The 19918-nt window shown below is 32.1% G+C and overlaps 1 protein-coding gene and 2 long non-coding RNA genes across 7 annotated transcripts; 2 read left to right on the top strand and 1 right to left on the bottom strand.

Annotated features, from left to right (window-relative positions):
* Positions 1-2244: 2244 nt before the first annotated feature.
* On the top strand, positions 2245-9015 carry LOC121132446 (innexin inx3). 5 transcript variants are annotated; one of them, XM_071886830.1, is made up of 9 exons: positions 2245-2270; positions 2443-2526; positions 3412-3508; positions 3565-4060; positions 5954-6050; positions 6113-6317; positions 6384-6758; positions 6943-7457; positions 7520-9015. In XM_071886830.1, exons 5-8 carry the CDS (start codon positions 6006-6008, stop codon positions 7410-7412), a joined length of 1095 nt encoding a protein of 364 aa, XP_071742931.1. In that variant the 5' UTR covers positions 2245-2270; positions 2443-2526; positions 3412-3508; positions 3565-4060; positions 5954-6005; the 3' UTR covers positions 7413-7457; positions 7520-9015. The 5 variants fall into 5 exon arrangements, with proteins under 5 accessions (XP_071742931.1, XP_071742935.1, XP_040583799.1 ...); XM_071886834.1 differs by lacking the exons at positions 3412-3508; positions 3565-4060; XM_040727865.2 differs by lacking the exons at positions 3412-3508; positions 3565-4060 and having other exon boundaries at positions 2245-2526.
* On the bottom strand, positions 2342-3533 carry LOC121132474 (uncharacterized). The gene is made up of 2 exons (XR_005869340.2): positions 3400-3533; positions 2342-3346 (listed from the first exon to the last, which is right to left on the bottom strand). It is a non-coding gene; the product is annotated as an uncharacterized lncRNA (long non-coding RNA).
* A 2505-nt stretch (positions 9016-11520) lies between the features above and the next one.
* On the top strand, positions 11521-12623 carry LOC139904830 (uncharacterized). The gene is made up of 2 exons (XR_011779076.1): positions 11521-11574; positions 11678-12623. It is a non-coding gene; the product is annotated as an uncharacterized lncRNA (long non-coding RNA).
* Positions 12624-19918: the final 7295 nt, after the last annotated feature.

Below are 19918 nucleotides of genomic sequence, written 5' to 3'. Positions count from 1 at the left end.
CTCACTGATAAAAAAAAAAATACTTGTGACATTGACAATAGGCTATTATCTATTATGAGATCAAATGGTCTTAAACTGTCTACAGTTCCTAACTGAGTTTTATATGCTTGCCATAGGAATTGAATTATGTATAAACCAGTGCTCGTATCTAATATTAGACTCGGGACGGATACTGATGATTCGAACGTGACTCACAAAATATGTTCTCCACTTCATTTTTTGTTCATATTTAGACAAAAAGTCACTTAATTAAAAATATGGTTATTTCGAAACCGTTACTTTCAAGTAAATTTCCTCTATAAACCTGCAAATTTGTATAGTCTTTCAACGTACCGCCCCCCCCCCTCTCTTTTCTTTTTTAATTTGTCTGAAAGACGTCGTTTGGTTCAGTTATTTTATTTATTTGTAAACGTAATTTTGTCCCCAAGAATGAGCTCAAATAAGTCGTATTATCCATATAAATAGTTATCATAGGTATCGGCATTATTGGGCCGATTCCGATACTTCAAAAAAGGCCAATTCCGATGATGCATCAACCCACCCCTAGTTTTTTTGTGACCTTTTAACACCCCCTCAAAAAGAAAATAAAGAATTTTTGCATTTTATTCTTTTTAAAAATTCGTAAGGCTAGCAAAATTTGAAGCAAAAATAGGAAAAAATTATTTCTTTTTTTTGTTTCCAAAAATTTTAATTTTTTAGAAAATAATTAAATTTGAAATATTAAATTTTTTGGAAAAAAGGGGAAAAAGTTATATTGTTCGGAATGAATTAGATTTTTTTTTTTTTTTTTTTGAAATTTTGGTGTACGTCAGCCCCTCCATCCCACCACCTGCAGATGCCCCTGTGGGTACGGCTCTGTAGTTGTAATATGTCTATTAAAGTAACAAAAAAAATCTGTAGAGCCGGAATTCCCATCCCTACGGCCTACACAACAAGGCACAAGACCTTTAATAATAAGATAATATTGAAAAATGGCTATTTCACAATTTCCAAATATTTTAATTCAATCGTAAAACAGAAGAATAAACACTATGTTGATAATATATTTGAATGCCTCCAATATGTACATGTTACATATGTATATAGATATCCGTTTATCTTTCCTGCTAAATCCCTGCTTCATATTTTATCAAATAATGTATTGCATCAGAGCCTTTAAAATTGTTACTAATGTCTGATTTTAGAATGAAAATATATAATTGTCATATTATTTGATATCTAGTTATGAGCATCAATTTATAAAAGGGTTTTATGATATTTTTAAGATTTACTTAACTATTAATGTTTGATTGTAATGCATACGTAGCAAATTTTTGTAACTGCTTTAAAATCAAGGCAAGTATATTACATTTTAAGTCCTAACCAAGTTAGTGATGTAGATCCCTTTTTTTACATTAGTTTCTTTGGAACTATTATTCAATAATTTTTGTGTATAATTCAACAGCTTAACATAATTAATTCGAATTCAGTAAAGTTAATGTTCTTTTTTCAATGATATAAAAAAATGTAATTGAAAAGTGTGAGCCCCAAGATAAACTAGGCAGTAAATGAGGCGTTCAATTGTCTTATCTTTCAACCCATAATATAGAAGAACATGCTTACAATATTTAAAATCTTTAACATTTAACAAATTTCCTAGAAATTAATTACAAGCGTTTTCCGTCAATTTTTAGTTTTTTTGATAAGGACAAAACACATATTTTTAGACATCTCCAATTTTACATGTATGAAGAATCTCATTGTTAATTTACGAATAAATAAAAATTCATTCATTAAAGGTAAAAAAAACAGTTAGAATATATCAAATTACCCAAATAAGTAGTAAATATTTGAAATGCGATGAGTTAGGAAGTTAGCTTTTTTGAAATATTTGATACTTAATACCTACATCCGTGAAAATCCATGTTTAGCATTATGTAGTCCCTAGAGAAAATTGATTGATTGTACTTAAGAATTATATTTCAACCGACGCCGTTGTCATTGTACGTTAAATATGATTCATTACTTTGCGATTATGATCGACCTTGAAGTGATCCTATAAAACTTGCATAATATAAAAATATAGTTTTCTTTGCTAGATAACTAATAGATGATGATATTGCTGCCTTTATATGAAATACATTGTTATTTCCATACTATAGGAGACGTAATTCAATATAATAAATTTGCTTCCGCTGGTGAACCTCCAGGGAGAGAGTGCGATAAGGTGCACTCTAGGTATTAAATCATTTGTTGAATTAGTAAATAGTGAAATACCTAGGAATGAAAAGGTGAATATCGAATGGAGTATTGACACAAGTGATAAATAATAAAACACAACTCACTCAGAAATACAGAATAGTTTGTTCTAAATTATTACTAAGCAACACTTGATATTAATTAATATCATACATTATTTGAAATTATAAATAATTCGTGTAATTTTCATATTTCTGTTAAAAGGATTCGTAACCACATTGGTTTTCATTCCAATGTACAACACTTTATTAGGCCCTGACACATGCCTCAGTTTTATCTCCTGAGAAGGTAAGGTTTTTCCCTTTATATTTGACATATAGAAAAATACCACCAGAATGTTCTTAAAATAACCAACATATACAACAGTGTACTCATGAAAATACTTCAAAATATTCCTGGAATTGATCAAAAGTTTAAACATAATCAATCAATATTTAGAAGGTGTACAATGTAAATGGCTATAATGAAAAAAATATATTTAACTCAAGGATTTGATATTTAAAAAATATAATTACAATATCAAAAAAGCATAAAAACTATAGAGACGTTTTTAGGTATTGCATACAGGTAAACATTTTTATCATTGAAAAGCGTTGTTTACTATTCATTTATTGATAATAATAATTATTTTTAAGTCTAGTCATTTTAATTAATAGTCTTAACTTAGACTTGTTTGAATTAATTAATATATTTTAACGAAAATTTGGTGGAAATTTTTGGTTTTCTGACACAATTTGAAGAATGAATTCTTGTTGCTCTTCGTTATTAGTCAAAAAGTTTTTGTATTTCTTAATCAAGGTTCAGCATTTAAGTAAAAATGACTTAAGCTAACATACCAATATGATAAAAATATCATATATACATATGGTTGGTTGCTTATGTAGACTGAACATGTAGGGGGATTTAAAGCCCTATATAATATAGCCTATTAGCCATTAGGAAATGACTATGAGCATTTAATCTAATAATAGCATCCAATATATGATATACTTTTATACAAATGGATGAACCAACCAAATTAAAAACCCTAAAAACACATCCATTTCCACATTATGTAAGAGGCAATGGAAAGGGGTGATGAGATTTTTTTCCAAAATGGTGAAGTTCCCTATAAAAATGAAAAACTGGTTTTAAATTTAATCCCATCTTTGTTTGTCTCACTTCACAAATAAGCAAATATAGTTGCCTTGAGTTCCAACCCGTCCAAATCTCATTCATGCAATCAAATGATATTAAAATATGAAGTGGATAAAGAATTAGCCGTAAATATGTGAGTACATACTTACTCCTTCAATCGTACACACATGATAATTGATGACATGCTAGGAATTGGATCGACATTTTAAGAGTGTGAGGAAGAGAAACAACCTTTGCTCGGCGCTATATTTATAAAATAGGACAATGTATCAAATATGTAGTGGCTACTAAGCAAGACTGGTTGCGTTCTTCTGGCTGTTGGGCAAAGGAATACTGAGCAAGGAATTCACATGGCATCACCACTGAGAAATGATGTTTGACTGGGTGGTGAACGCGAGAGCGAGATGTTTGAAGAGAAGTTCTCTTACTTAGTAGGGAGAAAAGAACAGGTAGATCAGATTTCGTTTCAGTACGGCCATCACGGCCTGCCGAGATAAAAACGTGTAGCACTACTCCCTTGTATACACTATGATTCTATGAAACTGAATACAAATCTAACTATTTCGGTGGATTAAAACAGTCACTTTCGCTGTTCAGGCGACTATTTTCAGTGATATTTGAATAAACAGTTTGGTGATTCGGGGCTCTTCCTTCAATTTGGTGGATTAGGATCTCAATAACTTTGGTTAGTTTGTTTATTTTATTTGTCCTATCTTTTTTTTTTTGCTTTTATTAATTCTGATGATTGAGTTCAAACTTTTTTAATTTTCTATTGGCAGTATAGCATAGGCTTTGAGTGATTTTATTTAATAGCAAAGACATTTGAAGGACGGTTTCCATACTTTTAAAACTGGTTCCTCCCTTTCTTTCACTAACCTATTTCATTTGAAAACCACTACCATTTATTTTCATTATTTTTGAGCAGCATTAAACCCTATTTTTTTATGCTGTGAGGCCATTGTACCGGTACTATAAGGCCCATATTTTATTTCACTGGCATATTAGTACTCTCCTTATTATCAAGCTGATCTTCCTTCATTTCCAATTGAGTTTCATCTTGATGATGTCTTGGTTTTGGAATTCAAACCATGATTTGAACGAACATATTGAAAGTTGTAAATAACTTTTGACAATATTTCTTACAGTAGCTCAATTAAATCAAATAAGGAAGTGCATCTTTTGATGAACTATTAAACGAATTACTCTCTTATGTATGTATAATATGAATATATTGTATAATAAGGAAAAAGTTCGTTAAAATAAATGGAAAAAAATGGTGATATATTATTTTAAATTTTGTGTGTCGTTCTTTCTGTATGTGTGTAGATTAAATAACACATTTATTTTTACATATCCAATGCCAAGGTACTTGGAGATTTATTTTTTACAGAGGGGTTAGGGAAGCTGCATAAGGGAGGAAAAAGAGACAAAGATACTATACATTGTGTACAGTACACCCTCCTAGGAAGGGAAAATATTTTCATCCATCCATGTAGTCTTGTTTTCTTTTTTCGTTTTTCATAATAGAAAACCCCTTGTGTGAAACGACTTACATGATTGGTTATTTATATTTCAACTTGTGAATGGCGTAGCCGTTATCCAGAGGTGTCATTTGATGGATTGAACCTGGAGAACGATCCTTGATCATCTTATTTAATGGTTGGAAAATTAATTTCCTTGTTCCATTAAGTTTTACTTCAATATACCCTGATAAGTAAACAAAGACACGACGCATTTACCCCTTGATTATGAACTAAAAGCTACGCCAAGCTGATAAGTTGTCGCGTTGCACATCTGCACTCATTCCATTGCATCGTGTTAGTCTTCAATTATCTCTGAGAAAGTACAGGAAGGTGCAAGTAATTAATTCGTGGGGAGTGGGTATCAATCTGAATTTGTTATCAAAAGTATACGTTCATTCTGCTATATTTTGTAGTATTCAAAATTTCTGTGAGCCGTCTTTGTTCAATATGTTTTTTCAAGAATTTATCAAAGGAAGTTGTAGGACATAATATTATCTACATATTATTGATTGAGGTTTCTGTGACGATTCAAATCCCCATCCCCCTTTTTTAATAGGAGATGATTCCTTTTTGTTGTTATGTAACAATGCCTTATTTGCTTGAATTTGAATTTATCTCCCCATTGATGCATTTTATTGTGTATTAATAGCCCGTCCCTCAATATTTGTGAGAAATTCTATGTTGCAAAGTTAAATTTTAGTCAAGCCTCTGATATGGTGTGGAAAAAAACTTTTATCAAGAGCTTCTTCGTAAACGCTGATAATAATAATTATATTTTATTAGTCGCGCTTGAGCCTCATGTTATGCATAGAATAAACTTAAATTATTTGGAAAAATTTAATCGCAATCACATAACGTCCTATCATTCATTTCATATCTATGCTGAGTAACGTTTTTTTCTTATAATCATTCTCCTATTCTTCTTTGTGATATTTTTTGTGTGAAGTAATCGGAATGATCTCATACTTTGATTGCTTACTCCTGATATTGACCGTTAAATTCACATTACCAACACGTCAATAATTATATTTTTTAATTTTTTAATAACCTTATAGGTTCTACCATAACTTTCCCCAATCGTAGTGAAAGCATTGGCATCCCTCCGCCATGGCTGTCATGAATGTATTGATGCCCGTGGCTGGGCTGATTAAAGTAAGAATCCATACTATTAATATATGTAGCTTTATGTTTAAATAATTGTTTCTTTCTTTTAGGCCCGGTTCCGTGGAGCAAAAGCTGACATTGACTCACCTTTCTTCAAGCTTCACTATAGAACCACAGCTACTATTATGTTCATTTCTTGTATCCTTGTGACTTGTAATGACTTTTTCGGAAGCACGATTAATTGTATTAGTAATACAATTCCTGGAAATGTAATGAACACTTATTGTTGGATTATGTCCACTTTTACGGTGCCAAGTATGAAATTTGAAGAAAAAGTAAATGAGCTTGAATAAATCATACTCTTTTGTGTGCATTTTCCAGGTTTAAATGCCGCTGGACATGGAAAGGAATACGCTCATCAAGGTGTACAGAATTATATTCCTGGAGAAACTCCCAAGACTCATCATGCCTACTATCAATGGGTGCCCTTTGTGCTTTTCTTGCAAGGTGTCCTTTTTTACTTTCCTCATTATCTTTGGAAAGTGTTTGAGGATCGCAAGCTTGACAAAATTACTAAAGATCTCCGTGGACGCACTCTCTCCCTTGAACAAAGAAGCAAACAGTGTGACGACCTTATTCGTTATATTGATGAAACATTCCATACTCATAACTTCTACGCTTTTAAATACTTCATGTGTGACTTCATCAACCTTATTAACGTGATTGTTCAAATGTACATCATTAATAGTTTCTTAGGTAAGAGATTTATCTATTTATACCATAAAGGAATATTTGTAATTTGTTTCTGTTGGATATTCCCATGAAATTCCACTAAATTCAGTTACAGGCTGGGGGTATATTTTTGTTTAAATGAAAGAGTCTATCATCATTTCTTAAATGGTATCAACTTACATATTCATGTTACGTTATACTTAAATAGGAGGAGTCTTTATGGCTTATGGAACTGATGTCCTTGCCTGGTCTGAAGCTGACCCTGAAACACGTACTGATCCCTTACAAGAGGTTTTCCCTCGTATCACCAAATGTGAATTCATGATTTATGGACGATCTGGTACGATTGAAAGACATGATGCCATGTGTCTTTTGGCTCTCAACATCATCAACGAAAAAATTTTCATTTTCATGTGGTTTTGGTTCATTTTCCTAGCCGTTGTGACATCCTTGTATATGCTCTACGTGATTGCTGTCATTTCTATCCCTTCCATGCGCAAGTATATGTTAGAAAGAAACTCCAAGAACTTGCATACTGATACTGACATGAACATCTTGACTGACAAGGCTGAAATGGGAGATTGGTTCCTTATTTTTCTTTTGAGTCGAAATCTTGACTCTGTTCTTTTCAATGACTTCATCATCCGATTAGCTGAAAGGCTAAAAAATAAAGCATAGGATGAATTAATCTGGGACATGGATCCTAGCCAGCTATTGTTGCAAGTAATGTTCTCTGAACTATATGTCTCAACCGTTTTGTTAAATGAACGCTTTTACTATTTCAGGGGGATATTAATGAGGATGATCAATTGGATTTGGACCCAAATAATTCCGAAAAATCTGAAGATACGACCGTTTCTATTCGATCTACTGAAGTTTGATCTCATTCTTCTGCCATTCCATTTTTGATTATTCATTGTTATTTTCCTATTCCCTTATTCCAACAATGGAGTCTTTGCCTCTTTACATATAAGTGTATACACATGTACGCAATTCAAAAAAAAATTAACTAACTCTTCTTCAAAACATAATTATTGCATATCAATTCTTTATTATATTAGTTGTTCGTTTTCCCCTCGCCATTAGCAGTCCTCTATACTGCATTGGCAACATAACTAAGAACTTTTCTGTGCCTTGATATTGTCAATTACTTTCTATCATAGCTACAACCTCAAGTATGTCAACAAAATCATCATTCCTCTTTGATTTATCTTTTTATATCTTGAATTCTGATATATCAATATATAATTATATTTTTTCACTCTACAACAATTTTATTTTTTTAAATAAGAATCAATGCAATTCGAATGGTAAAGAAGTGACTAGGACACGTGGCCCAGATTAAACGATGAATTTATATATTTATATATATACCTGTATATTTTTGTAAGTCCAATTGTCTGAGGTATTTTTTTATAATTATTATAAATCTGTGTATTTTTTTTCTCTCAATTTTTTTTTTTTTTTTTTTTTGAGTAAAATTTTTTGAAAATCTGATTGTTTAATTTTTTTATATTTCAAAATCAAAATAGTTGCAGAACATAAAGAGAGAATGACGTAAAATAACGTGAATAAAATTAATTGTCTTTCCTTTTATGATGATGCAAATTTGCATATTTTTGTACAAAGAGTAATTCTATGGTTGCAAACAGTTTACAAGACGTATACACTGAACGGACGCCTACTTTTAGATATGTAAGGGAGTTTATTAGTTATTAAGGGTTTTTTTTTTAAATATATAATTATGATTGTTCTCAATAAAATGTAACAAAATAGCCATTGAATGAATTCATAGTGTTCACTGCCCGAACAGAGAATTTTAATATGTATTTACCAATTAGTGTATGTTTTTGACGACTTTTGACATGTACGACTTTTGTAATATTTTATATAGTATTATTATATAAAAATACGACATTCACGACAGTGCAAACCAGATTATTTTTCATGCTTGAATATGTAAAAAAAATGCTTCCACTTAGAAGTGAAATACTTTTTTTTATTTTCATCAAATAATTGATTATCATTATTAATAAGGATATCAAGGAAAGAAAGTTTTTATGCTTCAAAATATGCGTCTAACTGTTCTGCTTCTTTCAATTTTTCTCATTGCAGCTTTTTTTTTTCGATTATTCCTTTAAAAAATGTACTTTTCATGTGTGTATATATATTTGAAAATATATGTCAATTTATTCTTTCTGATTATAACGCCTTCTGAAATAAAATAAATTTATACTTTTTTAATTTTATTTTCATGAATAAAAAGAAATTGGAAAAACAAGGCGGTATATGCTTAATTTGAGTCATAAATTGCTCTAATGAATGGTTTCTACGAACGAACTCCCAACAGGCCTGGTGAGTTAGTAAATGTGGGCTGTGTGTATTCTTTTTTTTTTTTTTTGTTATTTGATTAGCCTTAATTGAAATGGACATTAATGGAGATATTAAATGATACTATACTTATAGCAAGGCTTAATTATCTCCCCAGGGAGTGTGCATAGATGATATCTTATCAGTTTAATTTTCTAACTCTCTGACATCGTTTATTTTAACTTCAACTCAATGGTGTTTACAATCTTTGGGAGGGGGGAATATAATTAGCTACTGTGCCTGGAGGTGTTAGGCATCCACGACCAGACACACTCCTCAATAATACATTATAAAAGTGGGGATGATGAGGATTCCTAACAGTTCTTCAAATATTTGGTTAGAAATGGATAGGACCATTTTTGTATCTATGAGTGAAAATGAGAATTTAAATTATAAAATCTTTAATTAATTATCAATATCATTTTCCTATGTCAAAAATACAACTTATTATTCGTGTATACTGTATATTCGTGAAAATCGTTCACTCTCCATGTAGGAGTGTGTAATAATTGATAGTTTTCTCTGAATGAGTAGATGAGAAGCTTATTTTCTTCCCATTTATGTCGTTGATTTTTTATCTGTTCGCTCTTTCCCTCAAGTCCTTTAGGACTTACATTTAAAATTCTGCAACAAATACTCAAGGTTACTCTCCGTCTTTATTAGAGGGGGGTATTAAAATCAAATTAGATTTAGAGCCTCCACCGACAAATGATACTTGGAACAAGACTTATGCTCAACCCTCCCTTATAGATAGAAATTGCATGGGTTCCAGGCTATTTGCAGGCCATAAAATCTGGGCTTCCAAAGTGAGGACATTTTGTGGACAAAACAACCTGCACTTTTTTGGACTTTTAGGCCAGTGCCCTTTCTTTTTGGAAGGTGTAATTTCTTCCTTGGGTTAGTCCATCCATGCAGGGAATGTAAATTAAAAGTGTAAAACCAGAAAGAGTACGATAACGATGCTGGATCCGTAGGAGGTCTTCCGGACGAGGTTATCAACAGAGGCGGATCTCATTATAAATAATTGAATGTCATTAAATGTAGCTTCCAAATAAATAAATCCCAACTAGTTCGTCCGTTATAAGCCTTTAAACATTTCCCCAATATATCTGGACAAACATAGAATCATAAAGGAATAAGCAGCGTCCAATATGGTATAGAAAATTATATTATTCAGGTCAATAGCCTTGTAAACATAAAAATAATGTTTAACTACATCCTCCATGCATTCTTGACGAACCTATCTATGATTGAATGAGAGTGACTCATGCATACCTAGAGATTCCTAAGCATTATACCTACTACCTGCCTCTGGCCATGAGCTCAAATCTGTATACATATTTTATGGGGTTCACTCTACTTACTCTCTTATGTATAGCTTGATTGTAAACGTTATATTTATGAAAAATATATTGACACCATTCTCTTTGCTTTGTTTGAAATATTCATCCCACCATAATATGATACAACGAGTAAAAATTCGTAACCCGTTTCTTAAAAGTCGTTTTCATCTATAGATGAGATATTATTAATTATTTATGTACTAGCGAGAGTACCCACCGTTGATAAGAGTTATAGTATTTATAACTTATAAGTAACGCAAAGTTTCTCAATCCCTTTGTACCCACATTCATTGTATAGTCAAATTGAACAAAATCCCGTTTTTTGAAACTTTTGAGTAACTATGCTCAAGTTTAAATTAAAATATCTATTTAAAAATTATAATTATTTTTCAGAAAATTAAAAGAATATTTAAAATATACATTATTCTAAATTTTAAACAATATTTTTAGTACTTCCGTCTTGTGTTAAGACCGAGGAAGGCGATATAACTGGAATAGTCACTATTTTTCCTTTTTTCCACTACTCTTCCAGTGTAGTGTACGAGCTGAGGAAATATTCTTTCTTCTCTTCAAAAGTTGACTATAACGTGGGTACTATTTAAATTCCAGCGGGATTAATTTGAATTCTATGAAAGATACTTTAGTTAATCATTAAAGGGGTTTATTAACCATGCCAAACACCTGTGTTGTACCTGGTTGTGTTGCATGTCAACCGGGGAAGAAAATCCCGCCTCACGTTTCAACCCTCCGGCTAATCCCATTCGAAGACAAAAGTGGATTCATGCCATCAGAGTTATCAAAAAGATTTAAAAAAAGGTTATAATTCTTTGCTCACTTCATTTTCGCCCCGATGATTTCACTAATGAGTCTTTGGATAGGAATCCCAGTAAAAAGAAAAAGAAAATCCCAGATGGGAAAGCGTCGAAGCCTTGCTTAAAAGAAGATGCTATTCCTTGCATTTAGTCCAACTTACCCAGTTATTTATCCACTCCTTCAACATCAAGAAGATCATCTACGGCCACTTCTGCTTCCCTCTTTGAGAAAGAAAAAGAAAGGATAGATTCAGCGTCTAAAGCTTTTTTCAAAGTTGAAAAAATCCTTTGAAACTGTCAGCTCCTCATTTAAAGGTAATTCATGAATCTGGGTACCATCTCTGTTTTTTGTTTAGAATCACTTATTGATTCAAGAACGGTGTGGTTGAAAGTCACGGTTTCTTTTCTTTCATTTCAGAAGGGAACATTTCTCGACCCAGCGGATTTCAAATTCTTCAAATCAAACCCAAAGATATAGATATCCTCCAATTTTGTGAGGGTAAAAATTGACTCCCTGTGAAAGAAAGAGCAATCATTATAAAAAGAAAATATGAGTTTCAAAGCTTTTCTCCAAGATCCCATTTTACCTACTCATCGTCTTCAGCACTTAGTTAAGAAAGATACAATACTTGCAGAGACTTTGCGAATTCCAAACATTTTGTCTCTTTTAAAAAGCAAGAACTAGAAAAAGATATTAAAGATCCATTCAATAACTTAGAAGAAAAAGTCAAAATAGCCGTTCTTTTGGATGACTGGGGTAAACTATTTCATCTCAATTAGACAACTTCTTCAAGCAGAAAAAACACTTCGCTTTAGAGCTCTTTCAAAATATTCTAAAGTTCCAATAAGCGAGTTGTCCGGAATATTTGAAAGCACCATAGAATTAGAATGTGAAGGAGACTTAGATTTGGTGTTTAATATCTATAACACCGAAATTGGGGTTACAAATGAAGATAACGACGATCTCAATTTTTTTGAGGAGCCGAGATTTAATAAAAAAGTTGTTCAACGCTTCATCTGCTACTAATATTTTCAATTGTGCGTTGATCCAAAGAATTGATGGTGATGAAAGTGCATTCTCAGTTTTAGATAAAAAGTGTGAATCTGGTTACTAGTACCAGGATTTATTGAGAAATATTTCATGCAAAGTATTAAATGTCAATATCAGGAACTTTGTAAGGTCAAGAAATGATGAAATTTGTTCAAGTCTGAAGCGATAAAAGAATCAACATCATATAAACGAAGAAAAGCTGCTAAATTATCTTCTGTGTCTTCTGAAAATAAACTTTATTTGAATATTCTTGATAACCACTTTTGAATCCTAAAAAAACATTCCATATTTTGATTAAAAGTAATATTTTTTATTCATTAGTTATATCATTTATAATGCAGAATTATACCTTACGTTGTATAAAAAGGTCTCAATTGGGGTAGAAGAGGTAAAAAATCGGTGGCTATACCAGTCTATAGCTACCCTTGGTTAAGATATATAAGGGCCTTTGCACGTCAAGTGTACACACCCTCACGGCATGACCATCACCTATTTTGATGATTTTTGGTGAGCTGGCTTTTCTGTATGAAAGAAGAGAGTTTGTGAAATATTAGGGTTTTGTGTCTCACCTGGGCCGTTCTAGGCCTGCTCAAAGTTGGGCCTAATGCGTTGGACCAGTGTTGTTCAGAAGACCATAATTCCTTTTATAGTACCTCGATTTTAACAAAAATTACATTGAAGGATACAAAAGAAAACAAACTATAATTTATATTAAGTCAAAATCTTATTTGAATCAAAATAAAAGTTTGGGGCTCCGGCCTGGTCTTCAAAATGGCGCCCCTGCCTTGCAGCAAAATCGATTTTGATTAAATTTTGTGGAACATGTCTCAATATATGTTTTCAAACATATCCAAAATTCAGAGTGGGATCTTAATGGGATCACTTCCAATAAGAGATGATCATGCCATAAATTGCAGAAAAAAAAAAGTGTGAACACTTGACGTGGAATGACCCATAAACCCTTTTTTTACAATCTACTCTTGAGCCTCCAACCTATAACTAACTATTATATTTTTAAATATATTTATTTCTTATTGAATATAACATGCTGAGCTTAAGCCACACACACTCGTTGCTAAACTGTTATTTATAAGATCAATTGTAGTCACGTAGCTTTAAAATATGAAGTGCAGTCTCTAAAATAAGGCGTCAACAAACTTTGTTTTATTAATATATGAATTTATTACTATTGAGGTGACATATTTATATTGAAAAAACTAAGTTTAAAAATTACCGAAGAAAAAACGGTTGTTTTTCTTTGTTCATTATTTAATAGTTTGTTGTGTTGGTGATAACTTTAGATTATATTGATTTGAAAATGCATAATAAAATAAATATTTATAATCTAAATATAATTATAATATTTTTCTGCACTAATAGTTTTTTTAAATGTAGAAGGATCCCCTGTTTACAGAAGTATTCCATTTTCACTCTCCAACATCGTATTATAGGCAGCTGATAATAACAAAGGTATTACTCCTCTCATATAAATCTATAAATTTTTATGGAGAAAAAGTATTGATTAGACTCCAATAGTCAAACATATACTTATATAAAAAAATCAGGCCTTTGAAATAAAGAAATCACAATTTCTATGAAATTTTTTTATTCCAATATATAAACCAATCACAGGTCTTTTTTTTTTTTTTTTTTTTTTTTTGGTATAGGTATACATTTGAATACAATGAATGGATGGGTTTTTGTATCTTCATCAAAATTTGACAAATGGTTAAGAAACGGCCTTATGAACTTAGGTTATGTCATTGTAGGAATTTTTCAGTTCTTCTACCCCATTTGTAGCGGGCGTGCTTAAGGCTTCAATTACATGGTTCTTTAGTATATGTATTTTGGAATTGGTAATGTGAAGAATGAACTTTATTTTCCTTAGCAGTTGTCTTTATTATTTAATTCTAGATAGGTTCAATTATAATACAAACCTAATCAAACATTCGTGCGTACTCATAAAAGACAGAGCGTAATCCTGACGATTTGTTGTGGAGCTATTGTTGAAAGACCTTTTTGGACTCAAAGTAGAATTGGGGATCAACATCGTAGTAATTCTTTCCAATGTCCTTATTTCCCTCCTCCCTTGTCACACCGGATTGTAGTGGATCCCTTCTGAAACACCCCTCAAATTTTTAGGGTTAACATGTTGATCTTTCGTTTCTTTTTTTTTTAAATCATTCCCATTATACATACGATTTTCATCACCAATTATATGATTCAGTAGTACCATATAATTTTTCTTTTACTATGACTTGAGCATAGCGAAGATTGGAACATTTCATTTGCAAAAGCAAATTACAGCAAATACGCTATTTTAGCCAAAATATCTAAACCTGTTATCAAAAAATGAGGTATCTTCGAGTATGTGAACAAAATATTAAGTGGTTCAACTATTCTGAGTTATTTCTGGTGAATTATTTGTCAAATGTACATACTTTTTGAAGTTGTATGACCTGGTCATAAGCAATTCAGATAATTTTAGGTAAGAGTTTTTATACAAACAAAAGAACACCATCTCTGAAATTTTATATTAAGGGAACACGAGGGCCCGTTTGGGAGCCCTCAAAATAGAGTCAATTTTGAAGGATACTCAAACTTCTGTGGGAGATGAATCCGCTAAGAGTAGCCCATTTCAAAAATGTTTGCATTAAAATACTTACCAAATCAAGTGCTATAATTTTTTGTTTATTAAAAAATACAATTAATTCATGTACTTTTCAAACGACCCTCATAAGTATTTTAAAGCAAACATTTTGAGCTCTGAGCATAATCATGTCCCACTGAAGTTTGAAGATACTTGAAAAAGGATAGATTTGAGATGTTATGTTCTTTTTCTTTGGATAAACATCAGACCCAATAACTCACCAAAATCGGTGATGAGGATGTATTGAGAGAGTGAAGAAGTATTATAAAGAGACAAGCAGCAATAAGTTGTGAATATTCCCTAATTCAAAGATAAATTATATTAAGTAGAGATGGGATTTTGTAGAAAAAATCACAGTTTACAAAAACACTGTGTTTATTTTTGTTTATTGATTAATAAATTGTCGTGGTATTAACTTCAGTCTCTCAAGAAGAATTATAGCTTACCTTTGATACATTTAAAATAATAAAATAATAATATATATTATTTTATATTTTACAATTTTCCAAATACTTGTGCTATTTTAAATGTAAAAGGTTCTCAAAATCTTATTCTTAATAATAAGATAATTCATTAATTATAAAACATTAACTTAAAAATATATAATATACTCATCTCAATCTTTTTCCAACTCTTTCGAACATTTACTCAAATTCAAGACTTATTAGAATTACTTTCACAATCAGAAGGTGTGTGGAAGTTTAAAGTTTCGTTTAAAAATTTCTTAATATTTTGTGTAAAAGACAGTGGTCCTTGTCAAAAAAAAAAAAAAAAAAAGAAGAAGAATTATATTGTCAAAGTTTGAAATATCTTATGACAAAAAATAATTTTTTTTTGGCCCAAATTTAAAAATACATATGAAAAAAGTGATGAAAATGAAAAAAAATACTAAATTCACCCAAAAAAAAATATTAATTTTTGAACTTGACTTTTTTTTTTATAAAAGTAAGGCCTCATTGAAATTCTTCACTTTTTCTTCAATTACTCCAAAATTATTCGGATTATACGAAATTTGTCGATCACGTTCAAGTGTCATTTTCTCGACTAGTATGTAAACAATAAAAACAATTAAACAATAGATTCATATCTAACGAGTGTTTTATTAAAATCAAAACATTTTGAAATTTATACTTGTAAAAAATATAATCTATTTATTAACGATAGAATTTCAACAAAATTAATACTATAAATATATGAGTGTCTGAGCTCTCTTAATAATTTATGTAGCCACCCTTAGCAGCAATTGTGGCGTTGCGACAGATGGATGGCGCCCGCTCCAGATGACAGTCCTCTGTCATGGTGTCCCAGTGCTGGCTGACAGTCTTTTTGAGGGCCTCGGTGTTTGTATGATAGACACTGCAGGCCTTTCTCTTGACATACACTCAGAAGGTGTAGTCCACAAGGTTGGCATGAGGGCCGAAAGTGTCCAAAAGAGTCTTGCAACGGAAGAAATGGGTTTCTTTCAATGCAGGGTCAAAAGTGGCATCTCCATCCTCACAAGGCTCTTTTACTCACTTTTTGATAGCTCTCTGGACAGTCTGGTGTTAAGCCACGAGATCTCTTGCATGGGGACTCATACTTGAGGGGATTGGCCAGGGCTGTTTTCTTTAACTTCTCCGGATCCAGTTTGGTTTTTTTGACAGATCACTTCTTCTTCTCTAACGTTTCGGCAATGCTGATGGCGTATACAATAGTCCTGGAGCCGCCCAACTACTTGGAGTACTCGAATGGAAATTTGTCGATCACGTTCAAGTGTCATTTTCTCGACTTGTAATTAAGCTAGAGAGTTCATACTTGTTTATACTTTGATATATTGAAATATAAATAAATTTCAATCACTTAATCTTCAGCAATTATTGAAGTAGTAAGTGTTCAGATTTAAATAGACCACACTCTATTTACTTAAAGCCAAACTGATTAAATAACACTTATAGTTAGTACTTTTTCTGTAATTTGTATTTGATATAAAATGTCAAGGACCCCTCAAGTTACAGATACAGTTTAATCTAAATACAAATAATTTGTTCATATAGCTGAGAAAAAATAGAAAAAATAAGGGGTATATCTTCTCAGACAAATACTTTACCTTATTTAGAAACCCCTAATGCACATACGTATACTTTTATATTGACATGATAAAGGTATAGATAAATCAATCTGATAATTTTATGTAGGTAAGTAATGTATATTTCATTTCTCTTCATCGTTTCCCCCTCTTTAGTAATGATGATGATATGTTGGGCCTCATTTCAACTTGATTGGTTATAAAAAAGATACGACCATCATCAAGGAAGTAACTTTTATTAATTTACTAATTTATATGTACGTATATACATCCGTAGAGGGGCCTCACTGCGGTTGAGGATATACAATTTAATGATAGTTTTATGACTCTAGGATTATTTGAAGTCAATTATATATATCTATTTATATTATTTAATCAATACAAAGAGTGTTTTCACTGACGTCATAAATAAAGAAACAGAACCAACCAATTGAAGGAAATGTATTCTAGGGTTAATTAGTATATAAATAACTACACGTTTTTACAATTCAACTTCATTTTATTAAATGCTAATTGGCGTCTTTTTCCTCCAACCTAAACAACAAACTGATCACAATACCCCGTAACCTCTCAATGGGATAACAGATGACGTCACCACATAGCTCCCCCATTAAGTTGCAGAGTATACAAAATAATTACAAGAATAATTTTATAAACATGGATCACAACATCACTATTATCACTACTAATAATAATAATCATCTGCCTTCCTAAACCAAACGTTTCTTTTGGGATATTCTCTCTGTAAAATCGGCTCTTTGTCCAAAATTTTATTCTGAATACTTTCTTCCACTAAATCTCTCTCCGTTATCTTTGCTGGCTTCAGCCTTTCAACAGAGACGGTATCTTTCTTCCCATTTTTAACCTCGCCGTTGTACGAATCCTATGAAACCCAACCAGTATAGATTATCTTTTGAACAACTCCGATTCGAACTGGGTTCCTCTATCTGTAACTACGTACAAAGGAACTCAAAATTGCGGGATCCAAACTCATGCACGATCTTCTTAGCTTCGAAATTAATCAATGGATACTATCGATACAAGTTAACAAATATCGAAACGACTCCCATGATGAATGTCCAGGTACAAAGGTGGAGGTCTTAGATGTCAATGCGTATTGTCTGAAACCTCTCCCCTGAGTCAAATGAATTCAATTCAACGTTGGTGTGCCTATTAAACTTTAGATTTCTGGCAACCCTCAAATAGGGTGACCCCCTGTTCTATTTGTTGATTCAGTCGAGACCAAAAATGTATCGATTTGATAACTCAGACAGGAGCCTTCGAACCAGGATGGGATATCGAGTGAAAGGAGTTAAACACTTCTCTCTTCAATCCCTTTGGAACATAAGGATGCCACGCCTGCGTCGATATCTTGCATTTTAATTTAATGCCTTTGTTGAGCTCAATCTGTCTAAAATGACTAGAATAATTGAGATATTCAACCTCACTATCAGTATATCACTATAATACTCAAAAATACAACCAGCAATTCACAATCATGAGTGGAATACTTCCTTTGAGCCTCACTAAGTGTCTTGGAATAGAGTCCTACCGGAACAAATTGACGGTTAATAAGTTGATGAAGAGCTGCTCCTACAGCGTATTGCGATGCATCAGTAATCAAATGAAATATTTGCTCATGAGGGCTTAAGAATGAGAGAGATGAAGAGTCTTTGAGAGCTTTCTTTATATCATTTAAAAATGATAAAGCTTCTTCCAACCAAAATAAATCCTTCCTTCAATCCACGCTTTTAATCATCTCTGTCATTGGGAATACTAAGTTGGCAAACTGAGGAATTAAATTATTCGAATATCCAACAATTCCAAGAAATTTCCTGAGATTACTATGTTGTACAGGTACAGATATATTATCAATTGCGTCGACCTTGGGCTAGGTGGCCGAATACCTTTGGATGATAAAGTCAATCCTAAAAAATCAAGCTCCTCTTTGGAAAATGAGTATTTTTCTGTTGCAGAACAAAGGTTGTAGGAGGTCAGGATTTCAAAAACATCGCTCAAATGCTTTTTATGAATCTCTACCGATTTAGAATCAATAAGAATGTCGTCCATATAAATATATACCCAATCAAGCTCCCACAATATTGCATTCATGAAGCTCTAAAAGGTAACCCCAGCATTCCTTAAGCCAAAGAGCATAAAGCCAAATTCGTATAATCCCAAATGGAGTCGTTATAGCTATCTTATTCCGATGTTCTTCTTTTACAAGAATGTTGTAGTACGCTCGACTGAGATGGATCTTAAATAATATTTATGATCTAGCAAGGAGAGCCATCAAAACTTGCATTTTAGGTATGGGGTACCTATCTGGAGTCTTGGCAGCATTTAATTTATGATAATCTCCGACCCTTCTCCAAACTCCAATTTCTTTTTTTTTTTGGAACGAAATGAAGAGGAGATGCCCATGGAGACTTGGATGGTGTAATTATACCTGCTTCTAACAGATTATCGAGAGTTTCTTTGCAGATTTTCATTTTTTAGGGGACTTCTTTCTCAGTCTATCAGTGGACAGTGCACTATCTCTAGTATCGTTTGAATGTTGAATTTCTGTAGGTCGACAAACTTGCTTTGGGGGCACAAGACCTGGGAATTCTTTTAAAGGTTGATGCACAAAAGGGTTAGAAACTTCCACCTTTATGGGGAATGAGTGACCCTCTTGTCTCTTGTCAATTCTTCCCAAATATTATGAAATATTACTCAGAAATTGTAGGTAATTGTTTTTTTAGCTTATAGGGATCTAATTATACTTCAACCAATCAACGTTCAGAAGACTGATTATGAGAAAAGAAGCAAAAACATCAACAGTTGATAAGCAAATACTCTTTATATTTCATATGATATAATGTAAGGTATGGAGTAGGGATGGAATAATTTG

The sequence above is a fragment of the Lepeophtheirus salmonis genome, chromosome 1 (assembly GCF_016086655.4).
Source record: "Lepeophtheirus salmonis chromosome 1, UVic_Lsal_1.4, whole genome shotgun sequence".
Taxonomy (NCBI): Eukaryota; Metazoa; Arthropoda; class Copepoda; order Siphonostomatoida; family Caligidae; genus Lepeophtheirus; species Lepeophtheirus salmonis.
Note: the sequence above shows the minus strand (reverse complement) of the source record. Positions and strands in the feature narration are given on the sequence as shown.